We start from the raw sequence: 25,847 nt of genomic DNA on the forward strand, positions 1-25,847 counted from the left end.
CAATGTATCCAGTATATCTACCAGACTGTCTTATCAGCATATTTCATTAGTACATTTCTGGATTTCCTGACAACAATATTAATGAGATGACAAATAAACTCAGTCCCATAAACTGATCCATATTCCATGCTAAGAATTTTTTTATCAACCCTGCTGTCTTTTTTGTATAACCAGTAGGAATTTTGCCTTTAGCCAGCTTTTTACTTGCTTTAATAATTTAGGAACTAATTTACATCTCCTCCAACTTAAATTGCTTCCCATTTGATACTGTGTCAAACGTTCCTTTGTCTAGAAAATTAATTATTTTATTAAAGGTTTTCTAGCATGACTGTCTTCCATGTGCTATAGGATGTACATGTCACTGCAAAGTAACAAACCTAAACTCTTTTCTGTTCATGATTTTGCTTTATTCTAAATCTATACAAAATTGTTTGCCTAATTTCTCCTGGATTAATTATGGGAGACATCAACTTAAAACAGTATTCTTGTCATTATAACCATATTGTAGTTTGTCTCAATTTCAGTTTGCCTTCCTACTTCATTTCCTTTAAAATTCTGAAAACTTCCATCTGCATTAGTTTAGTGGGCCCGTAAGCATTATGATCAACCTTGCTGAGGGATAGATCTGACCCAGATGGTATAGGAGATGTCTATCCAAGAAAACCCTTGTAGTTGTTACCGAAAATGATTGTGACTCAGGTTTGTTCCATGCCGTTTTATTCTTGTATTCTACATGACTACTGGATACATGTAAAGGTGTCCTGCCTTTTCTTCTGTTCTTCCTTAACAAAGTATGTTCTATACTCCAAACATTAGTTTTCTGTGTATAGCTATATCAACAGCTGTATTAGTATGTACTTTGCTGTGCACTGCCAGCACAGTCCCTTTGTGTTATTATTCAGTTATCTTGAAGAGTTCAAGTTAAATATTTAAGTGCTTTGTGAATTGTTGAGCACAAAGTTTTTACTTACTGTATTTCACCATTTGAATGCTTGCAGCCATACTTGGAGTTTACATGTCAGTACTGAACTCTTAAGTCTTTGCTCTTCATTTGTATCATATTAGAAGATCTCATGAATCTGTCACACCTATACGTATTTTAGGTTGTTAGCTGGTCTTTCAAGAAAAAGCAAAATGGGAAAACTGAGTCAAATGTTGTTTGAGACCACAAAATTTATAGGGCTGCCTTGTATTAATGATGGGGATATCTGTTTAGAATCATTATTCTTGGTATTGCATACATTCAGAATCAGTCTTAGAGATAAATTCTAGCGTGTATCTGCCAAGTCCTTGCTGCAGGTGATACCAAGTTCTCTGATTTGACCAAGCTGTGCCAGTGATTAGTCATTTCTTGACTTTGTGGTACAGTATAGTAAATGGTTGAATCTGGTGCCTGGTATTTAATATACAAAACATTACTCACAATTTATGTATGTAACATTAGCAGCATTTTGCATGAGTAAATGCCAGCGGTGAATTCTTACTTCAGAAAAAAAAATTGAGAACCGTGCCAAAGTTTCTTGGTGACTGAACTCAACCCCTCAGTGCTAGGTAGCACCTTGCTACTGTACCGCTTCTCCAGAACACCATTAACCCTGCCATGTTCTGTCTTGCTTCTGGTAAATACCTGAATTACTAATGACTAACTTGCTGTTACTGTTAGCTTACTTTATTAAGCCAGGGGTAGTTTTTTTAATCTAATTCTGGAGTAATTCTGTTATGAAGTAGACAGATGTCCAAAACCAGTAGTGCCCAGGAATCTCTGATGTTGTAAGGTTTTTAGGTATGATACGTGCCAGGGTTATCAGACTGGAACCTGCAAAGCCAGCCAAAAAATAGGCAGTAGTCACCTGAACCTGACAGTGCTATCCAACAGCTTTGACAAGAGGAATTCTTCATATGGGACACATTTATGTTTATCCCTCAGGTAGCTGATAATAAATGATGAAACACTTCCATGGGTTCCAGTGAGGACTTTCTGGTAAACATCAGGCTTGGAGTGATCTGACAGTCAAGTCTACCACTTGGACATGGTGTGTTAAAAGCAGAACAACTGGCAGGATGTTTTTTGAGAAAAGCTTTCTTTTTTAAATCCTAGATCTGCTACTGAACTCTATTTTATGTGGAAGTGGAGAGGTCTGACAAATAACACTATTGTGCAGTCTAGCAGTTATATAATGTTAAAGATTTCTACTAGTTTTCTGGCTGTCATAATTGCTTTTCTCCCTTGTCAGAATGTACATGTTTTTATTTAGCCACTTGGCTTTTAGCAAAATACGTATATTATTCAAGTCATTGGAACAGCTGCAGACAAAGAAAGTTTTTCTTCCATGAACAGAATACGAAATAATAAAATTACTATGTGAAAGGGTAGAGTCCTTGTCAGTGCAGTTGAGTGACATCTCAGGTCCTCTGTGGGATTCATTTTATATCTGCTATCCTCAGTTTAACATTATAAATACCTGAGACAGTCATCACAGAACTCATTTCCCTAGCCTGTCATTAATATTGGTGAATTAAGTTACCGACCTTGATGTCCATTCTTCAAGGTTTTTGAGGGCTTTGATCTAGAAAACTGTAGTGGGTAATTTTTTAATACTGTGTCAATTCTTGCTTTAGTTCAATGTCTCAGCACCTGAGGAACCAAACCTTGGTACTTTCTTTGAGTACAGTGAGCTCAGCTTTCATCCTACATTGTTATTATGGCAGTGGATAGTGCCAACAAGCTTCTACTTTCCTCAAAAATTAGGATCATTCTCTTTAGCCTCTCTGCCTTGTCTCAAAATAATTACAGAATCACAGAATCGTCTAGGTTAGAAGAGACCTCCAAGACCACCAAGTCCAACCTCTGACCTAACACTAACAAGTCCTTCACTAAACCATATCACTAAGCTCAACATCTAAACGTCTTTTAAAGACCTCCAGGGATGGTGACTCACCCACTTCCCTGGGCAGCCCATTCCAATGCCTAACAACCCTTTCAGCAAAGAAGTTTTTCCTAATATCCAACCTAAACATCCCCTGGCGCAACTTTAGGCCATTCCCCTTCGTCCTGTCACCAGGCACGTGGGAGAATAGACCAACCCCCACCTCGCTACAGTCTCCTTTAATATACCTATAGAGAGCGATAAGGTCTCCCCTGAGCCTCCTCTTCTCCAGGCTGAACAAGCCCAGCTCCCTCAGCCGCTCCTCGTAAGACTTGTTCTCCAGACCCCTCACCAGCTTCGTTGCCCTTCTCTGGACTCTCTCGAGCACCTCCGTGTCCTTCTTGTAGTGAGAGGCCCAAAACTGAACACAGTACTCGAGGTGCGGCCTCACCAGAGCCGAGTACAGGGGGACAGTCACTTCCCTAGCCCTGATGGCCACACTGCTTCTTATACAAGCCAGGATGCCGTTGGCCTTCTTGGCCACCTGAGCACACTGCTGGCTCATATTCAGCCGACTATCAACCAATACTCCCAGGTCCTTCTCTGCCAGGCAGCTTTCCAACCACTCATCTCCCAGCCTGTAGCTCTGCTTGGGGTTGTTACGCCCCAGGTGCAGGACCCGGCACTTGGCCTTGTTGAACGTCATACAGTTGGCCTCAGCCCATCAGTCCAGCCTATCCAGGTCCTCCTGCAGAGCCTTCCAACCCTCGAGCAGATAGACACATGCGCCTAACTTGGTGTCATCTGCAAACTTACTGAGGGTGCACTGGACGCCCTCATCCAGATCATCGATAAAGATATTAAAGAGGACTGGCCCCAGTACTGAGCCCTGGGGGACTCCACTAGTGACCGGCCTCCAACTGGATTTGACTCCATTCACCACGACTCTTTGGGCCCGGCCATCCAGCCAGTTTTTAACCCAACGAAGCGTATGCCAGTCCAAGCCATGAGCAGCCAGTTTCTTGAGGAGAATGCTGTGGGAAACGGTGTCAAAAGCCTTACTGAAATCAAGGTAGACCACATCTGCAGCCTTTCCCTCCTCCACCAAGCGTGTCACTTTGTCATAGAAGGAGATCAGGTTCGTCAAGCAGGACCTGCCCTTCATAAACCCATGCTGACTGGGCCTGACCGCCTGGTTGCCCTGGAAGTGCCGCATGATGACACTCAAGATAATCTGCTCCATGAGCTTCCCTGGCAATTGATTTGGAGCTTAGTTACAAAGGTACAATGGATTTGTATTTCCATTTTTCAGCATAGTCTGCAGGTATAAAAGGGAATTTTAAATGAATTGATTTGAATATCTCTAGTATTCTAGACATGGCAACACAATGTTTAGCAACCATGATTTATCTTGCTTCTCATCAGAGTAAACTTTATTCTTGTACAGATAGGTTGCCTCCAATCCTGTGCTCCTCGGTTAAGCCTGCCTTTCATACATGTGTATTACAGGTTGTGTCTTGTGAACAATTCTATCTACATTCTGTTTTACAAAATGAAACCTAGATGATATGAGAAGTGTTGGCTGGGACATGGTAAATCTTATTTTCTAACCTTGTTTTAGTAGAGAGATTCTCAAACCATGATTTTGAGATTACATTGACATTGTCTTTTTCATATGGTATAAGCCCAATGATTGTTCTTATCCGTATCGTATCCATAGGGCAATCTGTGATGAACAGACCACTTTGAGAATCTTCCAAGTCATAATAATTGCTAATCACCTAAAGTAGTTCATGTGTTCAACTGGCGAAAGTTAGGAGACTGGATATTTTCTGGCATTTTCATGCTGACTTCTCACCTGGTAATTGCAGCCTTATAGCTGCTCAGGATATGTGATTTGATTTAGGAGTATTGGGAGATGCAGTGACGTGACATGAAAAGTGTGCATTCTGATCATATTGTGGATTCGTTTCTCAATTCATAATAATTCATAATGTGACTAGGAGGGAAGGGAAATGATGGCAATGGATAGTCCTCATGTATGCATTAAGTATGCATTAGGGCATGGGCAGTCTGCTTCAGGTGGAAGGCTGAGCTGCTTTGATTTAGTTCTATGATCTACTTTTTTAATTATCACAAAAGATCTGAACCAATACTGCTGACTGGAGGGACTGGTAATCATATGCTAATACGTATCTTACAGTCATTAATGAATTCTACATAGGTGCTTCACTGCTTCTGCTGGACTACTTTTTGATGTTTAAAATAAAGAAATGTCCTGCTCTGCATTCTTTTCCTCTAACAGAGCAAAAACCAAAACCAAAAGAAAAATGCAATAAATTTGCAATATTACATTTATGGTACTAAGGCAACTGCAAAACTTGACATCACAAATTTTAAAACTATGGCTGCCCAGAAATTATTCTGCAAACTTTTTCTCTCAGGTTTTAAATGATGTTCTTTCAAAATATTGAGTGTCTACCAATTTCTAAAAATTTACTTTCATGATACCTATTCCTTTTTTGTTATCCTTCATTTTAGTTCTGTTTCTCATTTTTATAGTATGTATAATACAGGGTTTCAGTTCCCAATAGCATTTCCCTTGTTATAATGTGATACAAGAGGAGAGCAAGGATGATTCTTGGAAGCTGAGTCTGCTGTAGACAGGTTGAGGTTATCACAGAAAACACCATCAGCCTACTGTAGAAGAATATTTTTTCCTTACCCGAGAAGTCACATTATGCATCAGTTGACCAACCAAACTAGAGCTTTGCATTACTGTGATACATGGACAGAATCAATGACCAAATAACTATATATCTCCTTTCAGTGCTCTCTGTCTTTACACCCATAAATGCCAATATTTTAAGATTACTTAAGACTTGTTTAATTTTCTGCTTAAAACTCAAACACTGGTTTTATTTCCATCTTGTCATGCAGTTCTTTGCCTAAACAAAGCTACCAAGCTGTAAGTGTATAGAAATGAGACTTAAATAAAATAGAAAAGATGAACTGTTTCAGAACTTCATTCTTTTATGTTTAAAAATAATTTTCTTATTTACTTAGAAGGTCTCAGTGTTCTCCCCAGCAATGCAGGAAGCTATTTCTGCATTATGCAAAATGCAGTTGATATTTCAACTGATAATATTTCTTCATAGGTTGATAAATATATACAGGAGTAATAAAGTAGTTATAGCCTAACAATTTCAGTTTTCCCTCTACATAATAGTGTGATCAAACAGTCTTACTAGGAAAAGAATTTGTTTTCCAGTGCCTTTCTTAATCTTTATGTAGTTCCTAGGTTGGCTTTCTGGGCTGCAAGTGCACATTGCTGGCTCATGTTATGTTTCTCATCAAGCATCTCCCACACCCTCACGAGTGCTTTTCTGCAGGCATGCTCTCAATCCATTTTCTGACCAGCCTGTATTTGTGCTTGGGATTGCCCCGGCCCAGGTGCAGGACTTTGCATTTGGCCTTGTAGAACTTTGTGAGTTTTGCACAGGCCCACCTCTCAAGCTTGTCATGGTCCTTGTGAATGGTGTCCCTTCCTTCCAGCATGTTGACTGCACCACACTGCTTGGGGTTATCAGCAAACTTGCTGAGGGAGCACTCAGTCCCACTGTTCATGCCAACAACAAAGGTGTTAAACAGTGCTGGTCCCAGTACTGACCCCTGAGGAACACCACTCATCACTGATCTCCACCTGGACATCAAAACGTTAACCACAACTCTTTGAGTGCGACCGTGCATCCAATTCCTTATCCACCAGGTGGTCCATCAAATCAAATGGATAATGGTCCATCCATCAAATCCAAGTCTCTCCAATTTGGAGACAAGGGTGTCACACAGGACAATGTCAAACATGTTGCACAAGTCCACATAGGTGAGGTCAGTTGCTTTTTCCTTATCTACCATCAGTGTAGCCATGTTGTAGAAGGCCATCAGATTTGTCAGGCACAATTTGCCCTTAGTGAAGCCATGTTGGCTGTCACGAATCACCTCTTGGTTTTCTATCTGCCATAGCATAGTTTCCAGAAGGATCTGCTCCACAGTCTTGCCAGGCACAGAGGTGAGACTGACCCACCTGTAGTTCCCTGGGTCTTCCTATTTTTCCCTTTTACAGTCGGTGGGAACTTCACTGGACTGCCCTGACTTCTCAAATACAATGGAGAGTGGCTTAGCAATTTCATCCACCAGTTCCCTCAGGACCCTTGGATGCATCTCATCAGGTCCCGTGGACGTGTGAACCTTCAGGATCTTTAGATGGTCCCAAAGTGTTCTTCTACAGTGGGCAGTTCTTCATTCTCCTAGTCTCTGCCTTTGCCTTCTGCAGCTTGGGTGGTGTGTCTAGAGCCCTTGCCAGTGAAGACTGAGGCAGGAAAGTCATTGAGTACCTCAGTCTTTTCCATATTCTGGGTAACCAAGTTTTCCATTTCCTTCCAGTGCGGGCCCACGTTTTCCCTAGTTTTCCTTTTATCACTGATGTACTTACAGAAGCCTTTTTTGTTGCCATTGACATCCCTAGACAGATTTAGTTCTATCAGGGCTTTAGCTTTCCTAACCTGATCCCTGGCTGCTCAGACAATTTCTCTGTATCCCTCCCAGGCTGCCTGTCCTTGCTTCCACCCTCTGTAGGCCTCCTGTTTCTGTTTGAGTCTGGCTAGGAGCTCCTTGTTCATCCATGCAGGCCTTCTGGTGTTTTTGCCTGACTTCTCTTTGTTGGGATGCATCCTTCCTGAGCTTGAGGTGATCCTTGAATATTAACCATCTTTTTTGGGCCCCTCTTCCTTCCAGAGCTTTATCCCACAGTATTCTACCAAGCAGATCCCTGAAGGAGACTGAAGCCTGCTTTCCTGAAGTTCAGGGCAGTGAGCTTGCTGTGTGCCCTGCTTGCTGCCCTAAGGATCTGTAACTCCACCATTTCACAGTCACTGCAGCCAAGACTGCACTTGAGCTTCACATTCCCCACGAGCCTTGTTGGTGAGAACAAGGCCCAGCATGGCAGCTCTCCTTGTTGGCTCCTCTATCACTTGGAATTTATCACCAACGCATTCCAGGAACCTCCTGGATTACTTATGCCCTGCTGTGTTGTCCCTCCAACAGATACTGGGGTGGTTAAGGTCCCTCATTAGGACCAGGGCTTGTGAATGTGAGGCTGCTCCTACGTGTCTATAGAAGACCTTATCTATAGATAGCCCTCTTAATTTATCCCACTCCCTACACCCTTTTCTTCTTTTGAAGACAATATCTTAGCCTTTGCCCTTTGGGCAGTAGGACCTCAGTTTGCAGAGGAAAGGATTGTTCTTCTGGGGGAACCCTGGAAAGCTGGGGACCAGAAGAAAGTGAGACGAAGGAAATGTTGCACGCGTTTGGAAGTATTCCTTCATTTGGCAATTCACTTACATCATGGACTGTAGGCAGGTCTTTGCATGGGCTGTTTTCTGAGAAGTCGTCAGAATTTTGCTCTTAAAACATATGCGATATGTCTAAGCAGTTTAATTTTACCTTTCTTTCAGTTTTCTAGCTAGCTTAATACTTCATTTTCAGAGAAGGTGTCAGGGATATCTGGCTTTTAAATACACCTGCTGCCTCTTTGCACTATACTTCCTTCTATTCAGAGCTTACAGAGAGGATTGGAAATACGGATGAATTATATCTTAGATTCTACACTGAAATTCTTGAGCCTGTGTTGTTGTTGTTGTTAGAGAATACATGCAGATGTTGTAAGTAACGAGATAATTAACCTAGACAGAGGATCTTAAAGATTATCCTATTTTAATTAAAGAATAGCCTATTTTAGTTGTTGATAGCATTAAAAGGATTTTCGCTGTTTCCCTAAAAGTTTGCAAAGGGTAAACAGACTTTGACATAAACCTGAGAGGTTTCTCTTTCTTAGCCTTCTCCATGGACTTTTTAAATTTAGCTCACTGACAGCAACAGGTGGAAGGCCACTGACCTTAACAGATATGTCACTGAAAAGGAAGATGATCAGATCACTACACAATAAGCTTAAATCTGTTTCTTGTATTTTAAGTCTTTACCAAGCTAGTTATCCCTAGTTGTGCTTATGTTTGGGATGCTAATACCCGGGTCATATTTACTAGGCTTTCCCCAGGCACACACCCCACCCCCTAAATAAAAAGTAGGTTGTGAAAAATAAAACATTTTTTGCTTCACTTCCCTTAGTAGGAAGTTTTACACTGTTTTGATTGCTCTGAACTGTGAACAAGGAAGGAAAGTTCTTCCTGATACTTCTTCTGGATATAAGGTTATGCTAACACAGGTGGTCTATTGGCTGAGAGTTCTACAGACCATTTCATACCGTATTTGATGAGGAGAACATTATCATAAATGCTGTAGTATTTAGTATTGTTTACCACTTCTTTCTCTTCTTCCCACCAAAGAAAAAATGTAATCCCTTTAAACTGAAGAGACAAATTCCCCATCTAATTAGATTTGGATATAACCATTAATTTAAGACTTCGCAGGTGAGGATGAGAACTGGTAATTCTGTATTCATTTACTCATCCTCATCCCCCGTGAAATACTTTAGATGTTAGTTAAAAAACAGTGATGATGAATGTTTTAAAATCAACATACTGATAAAATTAACTGACATTATTTATGTTGTCACAGTTCTTTAATGTTGAAAGGTGTTGAGCCACAAAGTACCTGTGAATTGGAGGTGGATGCAGTAGCTGCTGACATTTTAAATCAACTGGATATTGAAGGTGAAGTATCAATAACTTTGCACATAAAATATTTTAAAACAACTGTATTGTCATCTCTTCGTTAAGGTTCAGTTTAGTTAAGCCACAGTCCAGATTCCAGATTTCAGTATTAGTGATCTGCTAACATATAACATTCCTAAAGTTAAAAAAAAAAAAGAAGAAAGCAGATTTTGAATATAGTTTATTTTCAGAGCAATACAAAAAGGGTTTTGTTAATCTATAACAGAAGGCTTCAGACCTATGAGTAAAATACCAATGTCAAGTATGCGTACATATACATACACAGACAAACTTGGTGAGAAGACCAGCAAAAGCTAAAGAATTTTCTAGAAACAATTAGGAGTTTTATGCCATAACTTTTGCATAACACTGAATCCTTGAGTAAGGCAAGAATCGCAGTAAAAATAATAACAGGTTAGAATGACAAAAGAGGTGGAAAAGTCTTTTTTTTTTTTTTTTTTTTTAATCTGGGGGAAAGAATGCATTTCAACATGTTGACAGACTTCTCTTCATGTATTATTGTGTACTTCAGCCCAGATTGGCAGAAACCCTGGTTTGCAAGCTATATGGGAAGATGAGAAGCAGCGACGGAGAGAGAAATGTGAATCTTCTCAGATTAAGACACCAGATTCACAAGGTAAAAAAATAAAATAAAAATAAAAACATCACCAAACATATATTATGCAGCTGTCTATCAAAAAATTTGAATGAGAAACAAGCAGGAGGTAGAACTGAAAGCAGCGTATCAAATTTCAGGGCTTTTTGGATGTACTGTTTTGCTGCTCCAAGTTTACTGATTGACCAGGATGTGTATTCCAGATTTAAAAGTACGATACAAAACTTTGCCTAAAAGCGTCTTGATTCAGCTAGCTGCAGAGCATTCTGCAGGATAAATGGTGATGACGATTAAGATTGTGTGCTGTGGATGGAAAATATTTAAATGTTTAAATACTGGCAAAATTAAATCTCTTATCCTGAAGCTTTCTATGGTAGTTTATGCATAAGGCCAGCTCCTTTGAAATAAAGCTAAGGTGATGTTAGATGAAAATCATAGAAGAATAGAGAAATCCCTTATTTTTATGTAAAATTCATTGCACAGGGAAGACTGTGCTCTGCAAACTAATTGTATAATGAACAAGACTATTCTCTGTAGAACCTAGGCCTTGTTTCTTTTAAAATATGAATGATATTTGGCAAGCAAATCAGAGGACTGTAAGAAGGAAAAAGATGGGTTTCTGGCTGAGGCAAACTGCTTTCTGATTGCTTTTTCTGATTGTTCCTGTGTTTCTCTGTAATTCTATTCAGGCTTCATAAACCAGAATTCTCAAAATTGTTCACTGATTAAGTAGTCTTTTCTTGGATGCTCACCTTGATGTAATTGCCACATGATTTTTAAATGCTGTTAATACTTGCAGTTGAAAATGAGATCAGTGGGAGTAGATGAAGTATTTTCAAGTTTTTGAATACACTTGAAAAATCAGCCCTCAAATTTGACACTTAAAATTAGCGGACACTTCCACTTTGAGCTATTTCCTAATAGAATTAGGAATTTTAGCCTCTCTCTGTGTTGGTAGGCCCAAGTAAAAGTGAGTAACATATCTTTTTTAAATTTTAAAGACCGTGGATTTGTGCCAGCAACAGAGAGTGAAAAATATTTTCAGAAGAGACTTAAAGAAATCCTCAAGCAAAATGACTTCTCTGTGTAAGTGCTTAGCCATTTGCCATAAACTATAGTATTCTGTGTAAACCTTAAATATGCATTTAAAAATTGGTTTTCAATTAACTAGAACGTTGTCAGGATCAGTGGACTACAGTAATGGATCAGAGGAGTTCTCTGCTGAGCTAACACTACATTCTGAGGTACTTTCTCCTGAAGCCTTTCAGTGTACGCCAGCTAATATGGTAGAAGTGCATAAAGATAAAAAGATGAACAAAGGTGAGTATTTTTAATAGCATAATTGCTTAGGCATAAATCTATGTCATGCTTTGGCTGTATATGCTATTAGCAGAAGCTAAGGAAGATTTGATTGTCAAGTATGAAAAAACCTCTGAAGAGTAGTTTTACTTTTATTTTGTTGTTAGAGTAAGCCTTTTAAAAATTGCTACAGCAAATAATGGAAACATGCTTGAATAGTAAAATCCATTTTAAGTAGTTTGCTTTCATACTGTATTGATGTCTGTGACTGAAGTTTTATCCTTTTGCTTTTTGTTTTTCTTTTAAAGAATCTAATAGGATGCATACTGATAAAGAAGAGGAAGCACTTATTAATGAAGAAGCAATTTTAAACATTGTGGAGAATAGTCAGAGTTTTCATCATTTGTCTCAAAGACTGAGTCAGACTACAGTTTTCAGTGAGTATAATTGGAATGTCTTTTCTTCTGGGCTGTTTTTATTGTTCCAGTCTTCATTGTGCTCTCTTACCCTACTGGTTGTGAAAGGAAGTATTTTATCTCACAGAATTTGTCAAGCAAATAGAAACTTCACCTCCGCCACCACAAAAACATCTTATTTTCTAATAATGTCACCAGTACAGTGTGTTTGTAGAAGCTACTGTGCTTTACTGGTTAAGTAAGCCTGTCCTCTTGACGGGTCAGCTCAACGCAGCCTCTTGGAGGGAAGTACTCTTCCTTATGCTCCTTGGATTGCAGGACTAAAACTATTAGACTAAACAGGATTTTGACTGTCTGTCAGTGATATTCTTGCAGTTACCATGTCTTTTTCACAGTAATGGTAGAGAACACGCTCATGGGCTGTCTTTAGAATTTCTGCTGTCTGGAGATACTGGGCTATGGTAGGATGCTAATGAGAGGCAAATTACAGAAGAAATATTTCCCAAAATGTATGGATACAAAAGAATGGTTGAAAGCAAAGAAACGAGAACAATAAAATATTAAAGAGAAGGAGAGAGACCATGACAGCAAACAAACATGAGTGGCATGAGGGGAAAACAATAATAGAATAGCACTACAAAGGAACTTGCATGGAAAGTTACTTCAGGTAGAAATGCTATAGGGGAAACAAAAGGTACATAGTTCATGCTATTCTATGTATATTCTAAGAAGGTACATGGAAGCTGACAAACATATGCACTGATTTTTGTAGTGAAAAGGTTATTTCGAGAGGTTGAGAAATGGCTAAAATTATACGGATGTGTCCTGTGTCTGTGTGTTTGAGTTGCTCAACTAAATAGGGCTGTTGAAAGGAGCATTTTTTTCCAGTGGGTAGGGAATCAGATGGAAATCTTATGCTTTATTTTTTTGTTTCTTTTTCTGTCCTTTTATCTTTTTGTCATGTGGCTACTAATGGCTGGTGTCTCATGTTACCATCAGTTTCTCATGTTCCTTCATAGCATGGACTAGTCTTTACTATGCCTTTGTAGAGTCAAAGTGCCATAGGGGCTGTGAAACACACTACTTCTGCTGGTGTGAAATATATAATAATGTTTACATTAATGGGAAGTCAAGTTTGGAGGTTAATGACAGGCCTTATGAAGGGCAAAGAAGGCAAGAAAAGAAAGTGAAGTTTTATTCAGAACTCCAGCCAAGGCTATGTTTTCCATTCTAAATGATAGTGTGGTGTCTTGTGAAGCGTTTGTAAAGCTTGGAAAATGCCTTTCTCACAGATACTGAGACCTATATGATTCTCAGGATCACTGTAAATCGTGATATTTCCTGAGGAAAGAAAATAGACATTGTAGTTCTTCAGCCAGAGGAAAAGGAGAGAGAAGTAACAAAGATGCCTAATAGACTGGAGACCATAAATTGATGATGAGGTCAAATCAAAGGTAAACAGGAGGAGAGTGATAGAAAAATTATGACTTGGAATGATGCTTAAGAAATAAAAATGAAGAATGAGAAAACATGCATGAGTTAGTATAAACTCAGTTCAGACAAAGCAAATCAAAAATAAGATAAAAGGGATGAATGAAATCAGATGAACTTTTGGTGTGAAATAAAGGAAAACAGAAATAGAGTAGGTTGTAGTAGCAAGAAAGGGGAGATGAAGTTAAGCAATAACAAAAGGAAAGAAGGACCAGTCAGTAAAAATCAGCACCATCCTTCATGAGATGCAGTAATTGAAAGTCTTCAAGCAACACAGAGAAGTGCCCAACAAAGCTTAGCGCAGCCATTGAAATGGAGAGAGCAAGAGAAGGCAAGGATGCTTCAGAAGACGGCACGCATGCTGAAATGAAAGGGGAGAGTGAGGCTTTACTGAACAAGAGGAGGTATAGGAGGGTGGAGGCCAAGAGAAGTGCTTCCATTAAATCCTACTACAGTTGGAACAGAAGGGCAGAAATAAAATAAAGATTGTCAGTATTCTAGATAAAGAACTAGAAAACACAACAAATGGTAAAACTGTAAAAATAAGACAAGTATGAAAAGTGCTTTGTTTCTGTAGCCACCTTGCTTTGGACAGTAGCAAGCTAGTAGATTTTTAAATGTTGAGGGTTTTGTTTTGTTTTACCAGGAGAGTATAACTAGTCATTTACAAGTAGAAAAAAATATCAATTGTGTTTTGGGGGCTCTTTCTGCAGTGAACAGTAGTGCTGATGATGCCATGATTGATCTATTGGCTGGTTTGGAGAATGATGGCTATCAGATGGGACATCACAAAACACTCTCTCACCATCGTTCTCTTGGAAGCTGTCGAAATTCTCAGAACAGTGATGATGAAGAAAATGAGCCACAGCGCGAGAAAGAGGAAATGGAACTTAGCTTGGTAATGTCGCAAAGGTGGGACAGTAGCATTGAAGAGCCTGGGCCAAAAAGGAGGTATATATGTGATTTTCTTTTCATAATGTGTTCTTTTCTGGTTCCTTTCTTCCTCCTTTCTTCCTCCTCTCCTTCCCCCCCCCCCCCCCCCCCCCATTTTCAAGTGTGCTAATGTGAACTGTAGAGGTGTCTCTGTTGAAAGCACTGAAAAAAATTATGCAGATCTTGGGACCGAGTGCAGTTGTGCAGCTTATGCTGTGACTCACCAGTTTCATATTGCAGATATAGGTGAAATGTTTAGGTTTGACTAGACGTAAGCTTCTAGCTTGCTGTTTGGGGAAAAATTGAGTAGTGTGGGTTTTTTACTACAAGTCCAGATACGAAAATTTTAGTTGTAACCTCTTTTTAAAGTCACACCATGAATATAGGACAAATGCAAGGTGTGTTTCGTGCATGTGCCTTAACTTTCATTAAAGTGAATGTTTAAGAAACATTCTTGCAAAGACTGACCTGACCCAGAATGGGTGTTCTTCTCAGAACAGGCATTTGTTTCCATGCTGAAAGCTTAAATTGAAACATGAATGTTGCTCACTTTGTTGGACTGCTAAAGGTCAGCAGCTTGAATATTTTTAAGGCCAAGATTCTTGGAACACCTTCTCAGGTTGTAATGACATTTTGTAGTCTGCACTGATGACTGTTGAAAGAAGCTATATCCAGTTTCTCTTCACTCATGCTTTAGGCAGACCTTCTGGTATTTATAATTCTATCTGAGAGATGAGAAACTTAACAGATGTAACATTTTGCTATTTTTTTAATAGAAAATCACAATTATACTATGATTCAGAGAGCAAGAGAGGCATAGAAATATTGAATCTTTTATTTTGTGAAGGCATGCAGAAAAGTTGTAACAGAATCCAAAGTTAGATCATTAGTCTCCTAGTTCTAGAGATACTTCATCTCTAAAGTAACTTTTCCTATTTGACCTTTATTTTCTTTTTTTTTTTTTCCTCAGTACTCTGGAAAGTTGAAATTTCCAGAATCTAAAACACTTAACTTTAGTCTTCAGTTTAGTGGCAGTTTAGTGGCTAGTAAAACTAGCCTATATCTTGCAGAATTTATTAGCTTGGGCATGGCTCTCTATTGGCGTGACTGTACAATTTCTGTAGTCAAGTAGATCCTGAAGCAATTAACTGTTTTTATACGATAAAGAATCCAACTTAAAAACTCATCAGACATGATGAGTTGGCTCATGAGTAACTTGCTCGTGTATGCCTACGTCTTCATCTCAGACAGAAAGCACTAGGGAGAATGTACATAGCAAGTGCTTCCACAGAGTCAGATGATATCTAGAGGGAGTTACAAGCTTTGCTTCAGTGTGATCTCTTCAGAATTTGGACTGAGTTCAGAAGATAGCATGGGTATCTCAGCCCCCTGTATGATTCTGGTCATGCATGAAGAACCAGTTTGAGTCTGACGATGGATCCAACCCGATTCTGCTCATGGTTCATTCTATTTGTGCTGCTTCTTAATGCATGCATACATACTATGACTTTTTGTTATTGGAAATCCACAAATCTTCCATTATATCAAATAATACATTGAGATAATGGGTTGCCACAACACCCTAGTGACTAAATTAAACAGCTTGGATTTGACTTGTGATGGGAGATAAAAGCCCAGCGAGACACGAAGAGCCATATGGTGGTGTCATGCTGTGTTAGACAAATTTTCCTGGAGTCTAAATGCTAGGCTTGAATGCAGAGAGATCCAAGTTGTTCTTTGCAGAAGTCATCTCAAGCCTGACTTGATTTACTAATATTGACAAAGATTTGCTTTGTGCACAGGATCATAACGTAATCCCAGCTGGAAGAAACATCTAAATGTTACCTAGTCCAGTGCTGTGGTCAAAGCAGCTTTGACCAGATCAGCTGCCTAGGACCTTTTCTTGTTGAATTTTGAATATCTCCAAGGATAGAGGTTGCATAGCCTCTATGGACAACATGTTCCAGTGTTCAAACACCCTCATGGTGAAGAATTTTCTCCTTATACATGACGTACCCTGAGGCAGCCCTGTGTCCACTTCCCCTTATCATACCACCATGGCCCTCTGAATCTGTTTTTTTCTTTACATCTACCCACTGAGTCTCTGATGAGTGCAACAAGATCTTAGTTTTTTCTCAAGGCTGAACAAATCCTATTCCCTTAGCCCTTCCTTATAAATCATGTGCTCCAGCCTCCATTCACCTTGGTGGCCCTCCGTTGGATTTGCACCAGTTTTGTCAGTGTCAGCCTAGTAGTGGGGAGCCCAAAACTGAGCCCAATACTCCAGATGCAGCCTCACAGCTACTGATACTGGCTCCAGTCTTGCAGTCTTGCACCTTTGCTACAAAGGCATACTGCACACTCAGACCCCAGGGCTTTTACATCCTTTTCCACAAAACCATTTCGTAGCTAGGTCGCTCCCTGCCCGTAGCAGTGTATGGAGTTATTTCATCTAATTTGTGTGACACTGGATTTGTCTTTGGTGGAGTGTTTGAGGTTTCTGTCAGTTTATTCCACAACCTGTTGAGACCCCTTGGGATAACAGCCCTACTCTCCAGAGTATTGGTTGCTCCCCTCAGTTTGATATTCACTTGCATGTATAGCTGAATGTCTTTGCACTGTACTTTTCCATGTTTTGTGTTTTGAGAACATAGAAGAGGGAAAACTAAATTGACTTAGTTCATGGCCACTGGGAATCCATCTATCCTTGTTACTGAGATCTCTCCTCCAACCCATGCTGCTTCCAGACTTTGAGCTTATTGCTCCTGAACTAATAAACATGGCTTCATCCAAGATGGTTCATTGCTGAGCCCATTCAGATGTCTGTGGTGTTATGATGCATATAATTCATGATCTAGTTGTACTCCACAGATAAGAGTTCTTCAGAAATAGACAAATTAGCAATGAGAAAGCACACTAACCTAGATGACTTCAAAAGCTTGCTATTTATACTACCTTCTAAGGTACTACACAATAATATTTTTATATATGTCAAGCTGCTCATCTGTTGAAAAAATTCTTTACTAGGATAGATTTATTTTTATCTTAAAAAAAAAAACAAAAACAGACAAACAAAAAGTTCTTAAAGATTTATCTGGACTCACTTCTTGTAACCACAGGATAACTTGCCACTTCAAAGAATTAAGTCTATCTCATGATTTATTTTAAAGGAGAAGAAATCAAATTACTCAGTGTTTCTAGAGTGGTAATTTACTTATGGGTTTGTTTTGGGAGGTTTTCTGTTTTATTTTTTTCCCATTATATAGTAATTCCACCTTAAAAACCTGGAAAAAATCATCAGAAGTTTGTATTTGTAGATTTATTCTTTTTTCTCCAGCAGATTTATGACTGTATAAACAGCAGCTTGGAGCAGTTAATGTAGAGTGGTTGAAGTATTAGCAACAGTAACTTCAGAATATGCAAGGAGGGGTGGAAACAAACATTTCTTTGGTGATTGTGCTTTAATTAAGCCTGCCATGAGAGAGAGATTCCTTAAAAAAAAAAAAAGCCATTTCCTAAGAGCTAAACTGAAAAGCATGTTGGACAGTTGCTTTAGTCCTCAAGTTTCAAGCAATAAAATTAAATTTCAGTGAAATTGAAGCAAAATCAAGCATTGAAATCCCCTAACTTCTTAACCTAGTGATTTCTGCTGTTCTTCTCTGTAGATTTTAGAATTTTTACTACTTTCGTTGCCTGTTAAAATAATAATATTTTGAGTTTCTTAGTGAGAAATATAATAGTTTTTTTGTTTGTTTCACTTTGCTTGCCAAAATTTCACAACCATATAACATCGCATCATTTTGATTTTGAGGTTCCCTGTGGCTTTAGGTATTTTCTACTTGAAGTATTCTGCATTAATTAATTCCTTCATTTTCTTTAGGTCAGCTGGCAAAAATATGCATCGAAGTTCAACAGAAGAGGATTCATCTTCAGAGGAAGAAATGGAGTGGAGTGGTAGCAATATGCTCCTAACTAATCTCTCTATACCTCAGTTAGATGGGACTGCAGATGAAAATGGTGGTAAGTAAATAGAAAAATGGCTTTGGAATTGAATCACTAACTGGGTCATAGTTTGCTTTCAGATCAATTTGCTAATTCTTGAAAGTCCTAAGCGTCTTCGATTCTTGTCTCAGCTGGAAGGAAATGTATTGCAGTCTATTGCAGAAGAAGGCCCTTAACATCTTCCTTATCAGTCAACAGTATTGTAATCCCATCATCTACAGTGAATTAACAGAATCTGCATTTCGTATTGTATAAATGGTTCAAAAAAGGTATTGTTTAATAAGTTTTAGGGAGAAGTTCTTTGTTGCAAGGGGTATTTTTCTGTTACTACTTGTTCTACAAATATCGTGCTGAAATTAATGATTCCGTAGGACCATTTATCCTGCTGGGGTTTTATCGTATGTAGTAAATTTATTATTGTGTAAATTTAGATGGTTAACTTTGCTTTGCAAGTATTTTGCCACCCATACTAAAATACAGTGAGCCTTTGTTTGAGCCTGTGTTACATTCAGCAGATTGCATGTTCACATCCTGGGATTGCATGAGTTAAAACTATGCAGTAGAAGGCTGCTGCAGAAGAAACTGCCTTTCAAAAGTCTATTAAAATATTTTAAAAAAAAAATAATACGTAGAGATAGGTCTTGCCATCTCTTTCTAACAGGCTGTCTTTGTTTGAAATAACCTTGGTTACTAGAATGCACACTTTGAAATTAGGCAAATACATAACTAATATTATTTGTTTCATTAGCCAAGCTACCTACTTTCATATTTATAAAATTCTGAGTGAAACAATGTCAAATGTACATATCCTGGGGTGGGGGTAGAATACGTCTGTATCCAGAGTTATCCTAGTATTAAGTTCATTTTTGTTCTTGGTATAATCAACAGTAATTGATTTTCTTTGTTTCAGAGACGTTGTATTACTCATATTTCATTGTCTTTAAAATCTGAAATTAGTGGTTAACAACGCTTTTGGTAGAAACTTTCCTTAATCCATAGTAAAAACTGTTTAGTGTAAAAATCTTGTTGGCGCACATGCGTGTACCTAATATCCTATTACTGCATTTCGTCTTAGGGGAAGGGATATAATCTGTTATATATTATATATAATATATATATATTATATATAGAAGAAGTTATGTATTTGTTAGAAGTTATAACAGAAGTTATGTATTTGTGTCTCTTGAAGCTGTTTGACAAAAAAAAATAAACATCATGTATCAGTACACAAAATATACCTTAATATACCTATAAGCAATTCTGTATTGAAGAAGGTGAGCTATATGATCTTAGTATGTAGGCAACCACAACCATTCTTTCATGTTCACTGTTTAAAGCATAGTTGGCTTTTTTCCTTTGCTTTTATGGGTATAATAGTAGGATTAATGCATTACTTGATGTACTTACTCATATGATTGGTTTTGCAAAATGCACAATTGTGATTTCCTTATCTGCTATACTTTGTAACTTACTGTAAAAAGGGATGTTTCTGGCTAATGAAATTGTATCTTAAATCATTGCTTAAATTGTAGAATAGTCTAAGTATTTTGAATATTCACATGCAGGAAAAGAATGTCCACTTAAAATAAGTTTATTACTGCTCATTTAATCAGATATAAAGTAACTTCTACTATATATAAACTTTGTAAAACAGGAGATACTCAGAACAGATCTCAGTCCAGTTCATCTGAATTTTAAAAATGTTTATCCACACATGAATCTCAGTGTCCATAACATCTGATTGATTGATAGTATTTTTGCAGTTTTCATGTGTGTCTGAATAGTCAGGTATCTTGCAAATGTTCATTTGGCGTTTCACTGAACTCCCATTTTCTTGGTCTTCAGTTAGTCATCCTTGTTCTTTGTGTGGATACTTCCTCCTACTCCCAAGAATCACAGGCTGCATCTCCCAGCTGTGCTTCACAGCTCAGTGACTCTGTGTATGCATTAGGAAGTGTTATTAGAAACAGATTGAAACTTCCTTTTATTTTCTCACCCAGCTACAAATAAATTGCAAAGATGAAGGCACTATGAATCTAAGATAATCCACAAATTAGTTTAGACTAAAAAAAAAAAAAAAAAAAAAGGCAAACACTCAAAGAGTCTCACATCTAGTATGACAGTTTGCAGCTCATGCTTCCAAATCATACAGCATGTTTCATTAACTCCTGTTCCCCTTCAGCATTTCAGCTAGAGTTGTGGGCACATCAACAAACTGCCATGTGCCAGGAGCTCTGTGGTATCTGCCTCTGCAGTGGAATAAGCTCTTTGTAGTTACTTTGTGTTGACTATAGTTATGAACAAGCATATGTACTGCAAAGCAGATGTTAATTTGTTACTTACCGTCTGCCTGCACACACTTACCCTGCAGTAAATGTGGTGAAAGTAACAATGAAAGAGAGGAGAAATAGTCCTAGTTCATGTCACGAGTCTGCACAGACAGTTATCACAGCACATGCTGGTTTTAGACCTGTATGGGAAAGTTAATGTGTGAATATGAATTTATAATCTAACTAAATAGTGCAAGCTCTTCACATAAACGCCTGAATGGATCAACCACAGGATAGCTGATCCAAAGCCCTTGCTGTGTTATAAGCTCATGCTTCAGCTTTCTTTGAAATGACTTTTCTATATGGAGAAAATCATCTAAGGACATTCCCTTGTTTTTTAGAGCCAGTAAGTATGCGTACTTTTCAGGGACAAAGCAGGATACGAGCTTTTCTAAAAGTAAATCTCTTTGTATTTGGTTTTTGGAAAATGATTTTAGAAACCTTCTTTCAGAAAGCCAGCATGAAATCTTTGCCAAATATATATGTCCACCATTTATGAGTAATTAGATAGAATGTCTGAGACAGAAATGTACTAATGATGTGATTTTGATTAAGCAACTCATGTATTTGGGATCTGTAGTTGTCATGATCATAAATGGAATATGAGTTAGAAGAGGTTTTGATGGGTTTGTTTGTTTTTGTAGGGGAGGGCTTTCATGAAAATATCATTAAAAGGGTTAATACCTTAGGTGTTCTTTTTTTTTTACAGGAAAACTAGAGTAAAATTGCTTGTCTTCCATTTCAGACAATCCTTTGAATAATGAAAGTTCTCGAACTCACTCCTCCGTCATTGCAACAAGCAAAATGTCTGTAAAGACCTCAATCTTTCACAAAGATGCTGCTACACTAGAACCCCCGTCTTCTGCTAAAATTACTTTTCAGTGTAAACACACAAGTGCCCTTTCTAACCACGTTTTGAATAATGAAGATTTAGTAGAAGATCTCTCGCAACCAAACACGGAAACAAGACCTGAACTTTCAGTCCATTCTCTTACAAAAGAAAGCACTTACACAGCAAAGTACCCAACATCATTCAGCAATAGTACCCATGCGGAAAACTCGCATAAAGAGAGTAACAAGAAAGATACCCTCCCAGTTCCTTCATGTGAAAATAATATTTTTGAGTATGAAGATGATATTTCATCAGTGAGCAGACAAATACCCAGCAGGAAGTATACTAGCATCAGAAAAGCTGAAAAGGATGTCTCTTTTATGCATGTGGGCCGCCACATTGGTGACAGCATGTTGAATAAAAACTCTTTTAACTTTTCTGATTTGAGCCACTCTGGCCACTCCAAAGGTAAAATATCCTCTGAAGTAAATGAAAAATCCAGCAGTGCAAGTATAAATAGTTTTTTTCCAGCAACAGTTACAGAAAATTGTGAATTGGTGTCTTGTTCAGGAGGCAGTCGAACTGTGGTACATGCACTTGAAAATAACACTGATGAAGGTGGCCTTAATAAGCTTAAAATTAGGTATGAAGAATTTCAGGAGCATAAGGCAGAAAAGCCAAGCCTCAGTCAACAAGCAGCACATTATATGTTCTTTCCTAGTGTTGTTCTTTCTAATTGTCTCAGCCGACCACAAAAGTTAGCTCCTGTAACATATAAATTACAGCAAGGCAACAAACAGTCCAGGTTGAAGCTGAATAAAAAGAAACATAGTTTTATCAATCATCAGGAGCCTGCAACTGTAAATGATGTTGTATCAGTGAAGGAAAGCTGCTATACACAAGGTAATGCTTGTAGTAATATTCCTGATAAGGATAGTGCTTTACCTAGTGACTTAGTCCAAGTTCCTCTTGAGGCTTTTGAAAACAAAATGCCTACAAGTACTGCTAATTGTAATGACTGCCACATTGGAGATGGATCTCTTGAAACTGAGCAGTCATTTGGATTATGTGGGAATAAATACACACTTCGAACTAAACGGAAGGTAAATTATGAGACTGAAGACAGTGAATCAAGCTTTGTCGCACACAACTCAAAAATTAATCTACCTCAACCAATAGAAAGTGTTGAAAGTTTGGATGGGTCTCAGAAGTCTCGAAAACGTAGAAGACTTTCTAAAAAATTGCCACCTGTTATTATTAAATATATTATCATCAATAGATTTAGAGGGAGAAAAAATATGCTTGTTAAACTAGGGAAAGTAGATTCTAGTGAGGAAAGAGTAGTACTTACAGAGGAAAAGATGAATTTATATAGAAAGCTTGCACCTTTAAAAGACTTTTGGCCAAAAGTTCCTGACTCTCCTGCAACCAAATATCCTATTTATCCACTAACACCAAAGAAAAGTCACAAAAGGAAAGCAAAACATAAGTCCACCAAGAAAAAAGCTGGAAAACCGCAAAAAACAGGTAGTAAAAATATTAAAAGAACTTTATCTTTCAGGAAAAGGACTCATACAATTCTTTCTCCTCCTTCACCGTCATATAATGCTGAAGCTGAAGACTGTGACTATAACTATAGTGATGTTATGTCTAAATTAGGTTTTCTTTCTGAGAGAAGCACAAGCCCAGTAAACACATCCCCACCTCGCTGCTGGTCTCCCACTGATCCAAAAGCAGAAGAAATCTTGACCAACATGGATAGAGAAGCTTTACATACTAGAGTCCCTAATATGTACAACAGCAAGGCTGTTAATTCTAGCGTAGGAAAAAATAGTAGAGCAAAAACTCAGGTTAAGAAATGTAAAAAGAAATTTGCTAGTCCCGCTGTATCAACCAAGAAAAAGAAAAAGATGATTCAGGCTGATAAAACAGCAGATGATGGAAAGAAGAAACCTAGAACAAAGCAACGACAGAAAACAACAGAAAAAGTGTCCTCAAGAAAGCGCATGGTATTTAAAGATGAAAAAGGAAATACTCACTCTACCACAGAAGTGAAGTTTGTGCTGAAACGTCAAGATCTGCCTGAGATTTCTTACAGCGCACAGCCACTTCATAATCCGAAAGATGGTCCTATTCCTGGCTATCCAGCAGGATATCTACCATCGGCACAGCTCCCTTCAGGAGCTGATGCACAAGGTAATTCGTCAGGCTGTTTTCACTCATTGATGGAAATTGATAAGCCTATAGATGCACAGTGTTTACCTGCTCCTCGAGAAGATCCTCATTCATCTCTCATGTCTACTCCTCCAGCATCTGGAAGGGAAGTACCAAAAATGAGCTCTCAAAGGCCTAGGACTCAAAATGCTGTATTTAGAATGAAGGAACCTGCTCTCATTAAAAACATATTTGACCCGTCTAATCACTCAACTCAGGTAACACAGAATGCACGCATCTCTAAAGATAAGACTTCTGTAAAAGCAGAAGAGATAAAAAATTTGCAAAATAGGTATTTACCGTCAGCCGGAAAATTAAATGAAGCTCGTGACTCTTTGGACACAACAAAGATGGATCAGTTGCATGCCACTAACTATTTGCATTGTAAAGACAATAATCAACAGCAGATTTTTTGTTTACCAGAGGCTTCCAAGCATTCTGATCCTTGTTCTTCTATTCTTAAGTCATCTGAGGAAAGCCCTGGGCCTCTTCAGTTGCCTAAGAACTGTTTTGTAACCTCTTTGAAAAGTCCAGTGAAACAGTTAAATTGGGATCAAAACCAGAGAGGATTTATTTTCGACATGTCACATTTTAAACCTGAAACGGTAAAACAGAAACCTCTTTCAGAAACAACCATGCAGCCAAAACCCATCTCTCAGTATAAAAACAGGACTATAGTGGCCCCGTCAGTGTTCAGTGAAGGACAGTCTGGCCTAGCTGTTCTGAAGGAGTTGCTCCAGAAGAGGCAGCAGAAAGCTCAGAATGCAAATGTTACACAAGAACCATTACCGGTTAAAACACAGCTGAGCAGAAGTACGCCGTGCCCCGTGGAACAGAATAAAGCAGTCAAAAGGTCACGGACAGTCACATCGCCTAGAAAAGCACGTGCTCCCAGGAATACAAAACCTAAAGAAAAATCAGCAAAGCTTTCCAAAATGGAGTCCTTAAGCCAGCAGGTCTCTAGTCGCATCGATCATTCTATGTCTGATGACAGCCCCATTTTTTTTTCAGACCCTGGTTTTGAAAGCTGTTACTCGCTAGAAGATAGCTTGTCTCCAGACCATAATTACAACTTTGATATTAATACTATAGGGCAAACTGGATTTTGTAGCTTTTACTCTGCAAGCCAGTTTGTCCCAGCAGATCAAAATTTACCCCAGAAATTTTTGAGTGATGCAGTTCAAGATCTTGGTTCTGGACAAACAACAGAAAATGACTTTCTGTATCATAATGACCAAAAATCTGATGAAGAAAAACAGCATTCGTCAAGCACAAGTAAGTGGATAAGATCTGGTTCTCTGAGCCCTGAGCTTTTTGAGAAAACATCACTGGATAATAACGAGAACCACTGCCATAGCCAATGGAGGAAAAATGTTCATCCTTCAGCTTCTAGATCTAACTCTGTCGATACCTCTTGTACGCAAGAGACAGAGGTTTGTTTAAATGAAAAGTTCAAATTGAATAGAAGTACAGTAAATAAGGAGAGATTTCTTAACCTTCCTCAGCCAACCAGCTCAGACTGGATTCAGAGCCACATGAGAAAAGAAACCACTTTTGAACCCTGTCAGCCACTTGATTCTGTTAATACCTCCTTTGCATCCATATTGTCTTCTCCTGATGGTGAACTTATAGATGCAGCCTCTGAGGATTTAGAATTATATGTTTCGAGAAACAACGAGGCATTAACTCCAACTCCAGATAGTTCACCAAGGTCTACCAGTTCTCCCTCACAATCAAAGAATGGAAGTTTTACACCTCGTACTGCTCACATTCTTAAGCCGCTCATGTCCCCACCCAGCCGTGAAGAAATCATGGCAACTTTGCTGGATCATGATCTCTCAGAAACAATTTATCAGGAACCATTTTGCAGTAATCCTTCCGATGCTCCAGAAAAGCCAAGGTACTGTGTTAAAGGCGTTTCTGTCTACATATGCTTGTGATTACATTAAATTTAATTTATTCCTGTAAACAAATTTATGCTGTTACGTGGCACAGATGCATGAAAGATTCCATCTGATATATCTATATTTGAAGCTGAAAATTATTGTACTTCTCCTGCAAATACCCATTTTCATTCACGACACTTTCTTTTTTTATCGTTTGATATTATTGCAGT

General features: G+C 38.5%; 1 protein-coding gene across 3 annotated transcripts in view; it reads left to right on the forward strand.

The window, feature by feature from the left end:
* Positions 1-25,847, forward strand: part of REV3L (REV3 like, DNA directed polymerase zeta catalytic subunit) — a 122,044-nt gene that overhangs the window by 56,835 nt on the left and 39,362 nt on the right. For 2 of the 3 annotated variants that reach the window (XM_080586874.1, XM_080586875.1), the window contains exons 6-13: positions 9,504-9,598; positions 10,131-10,235; positions 11,216-11,300; positions 11,386-11,534; positions 11,822-11,950; positions 14,134-14,371; positions 18,234-18,373; positions 21,431-25,631. In XM_080586874.1, coding sequence (XP_080443000.1) covers positions 9,504-9,598; positions 10,131-10,235; positions 11,216-11,300; positions 11,386-11,534; positions 11,822-11,950; positions 14,134-14,371; positions 18,234-18,373; positions 21,431-25,631 — 5,142 coding nt within the window. Of the gene's footprint in view, positions 1-9,503; positions 9,599-10,130; positions 10,236-11,215; positions 11,301-11,385; positions 11,535-11,821; positions 11,951-14,133; positions 14,372-18,233; positions 18,374-21,394; positions 25,632-25,847 lie in introns of those variants that run through there. The other variant, XM_080586876.1, reaches the window with a different exon arrangement.

Source organism: Anser brachyrhynchus (genome assembly GCF_964034855.1).
Source record: "Anser brachyrhynchus genome assembly, chromosome: 3".
Lineage (NCBI taxonomy): Eukaryota > Metazoa > Chordata > Aves > Anseriformes > Anatidae > Anser > Anser brachyrhynchus.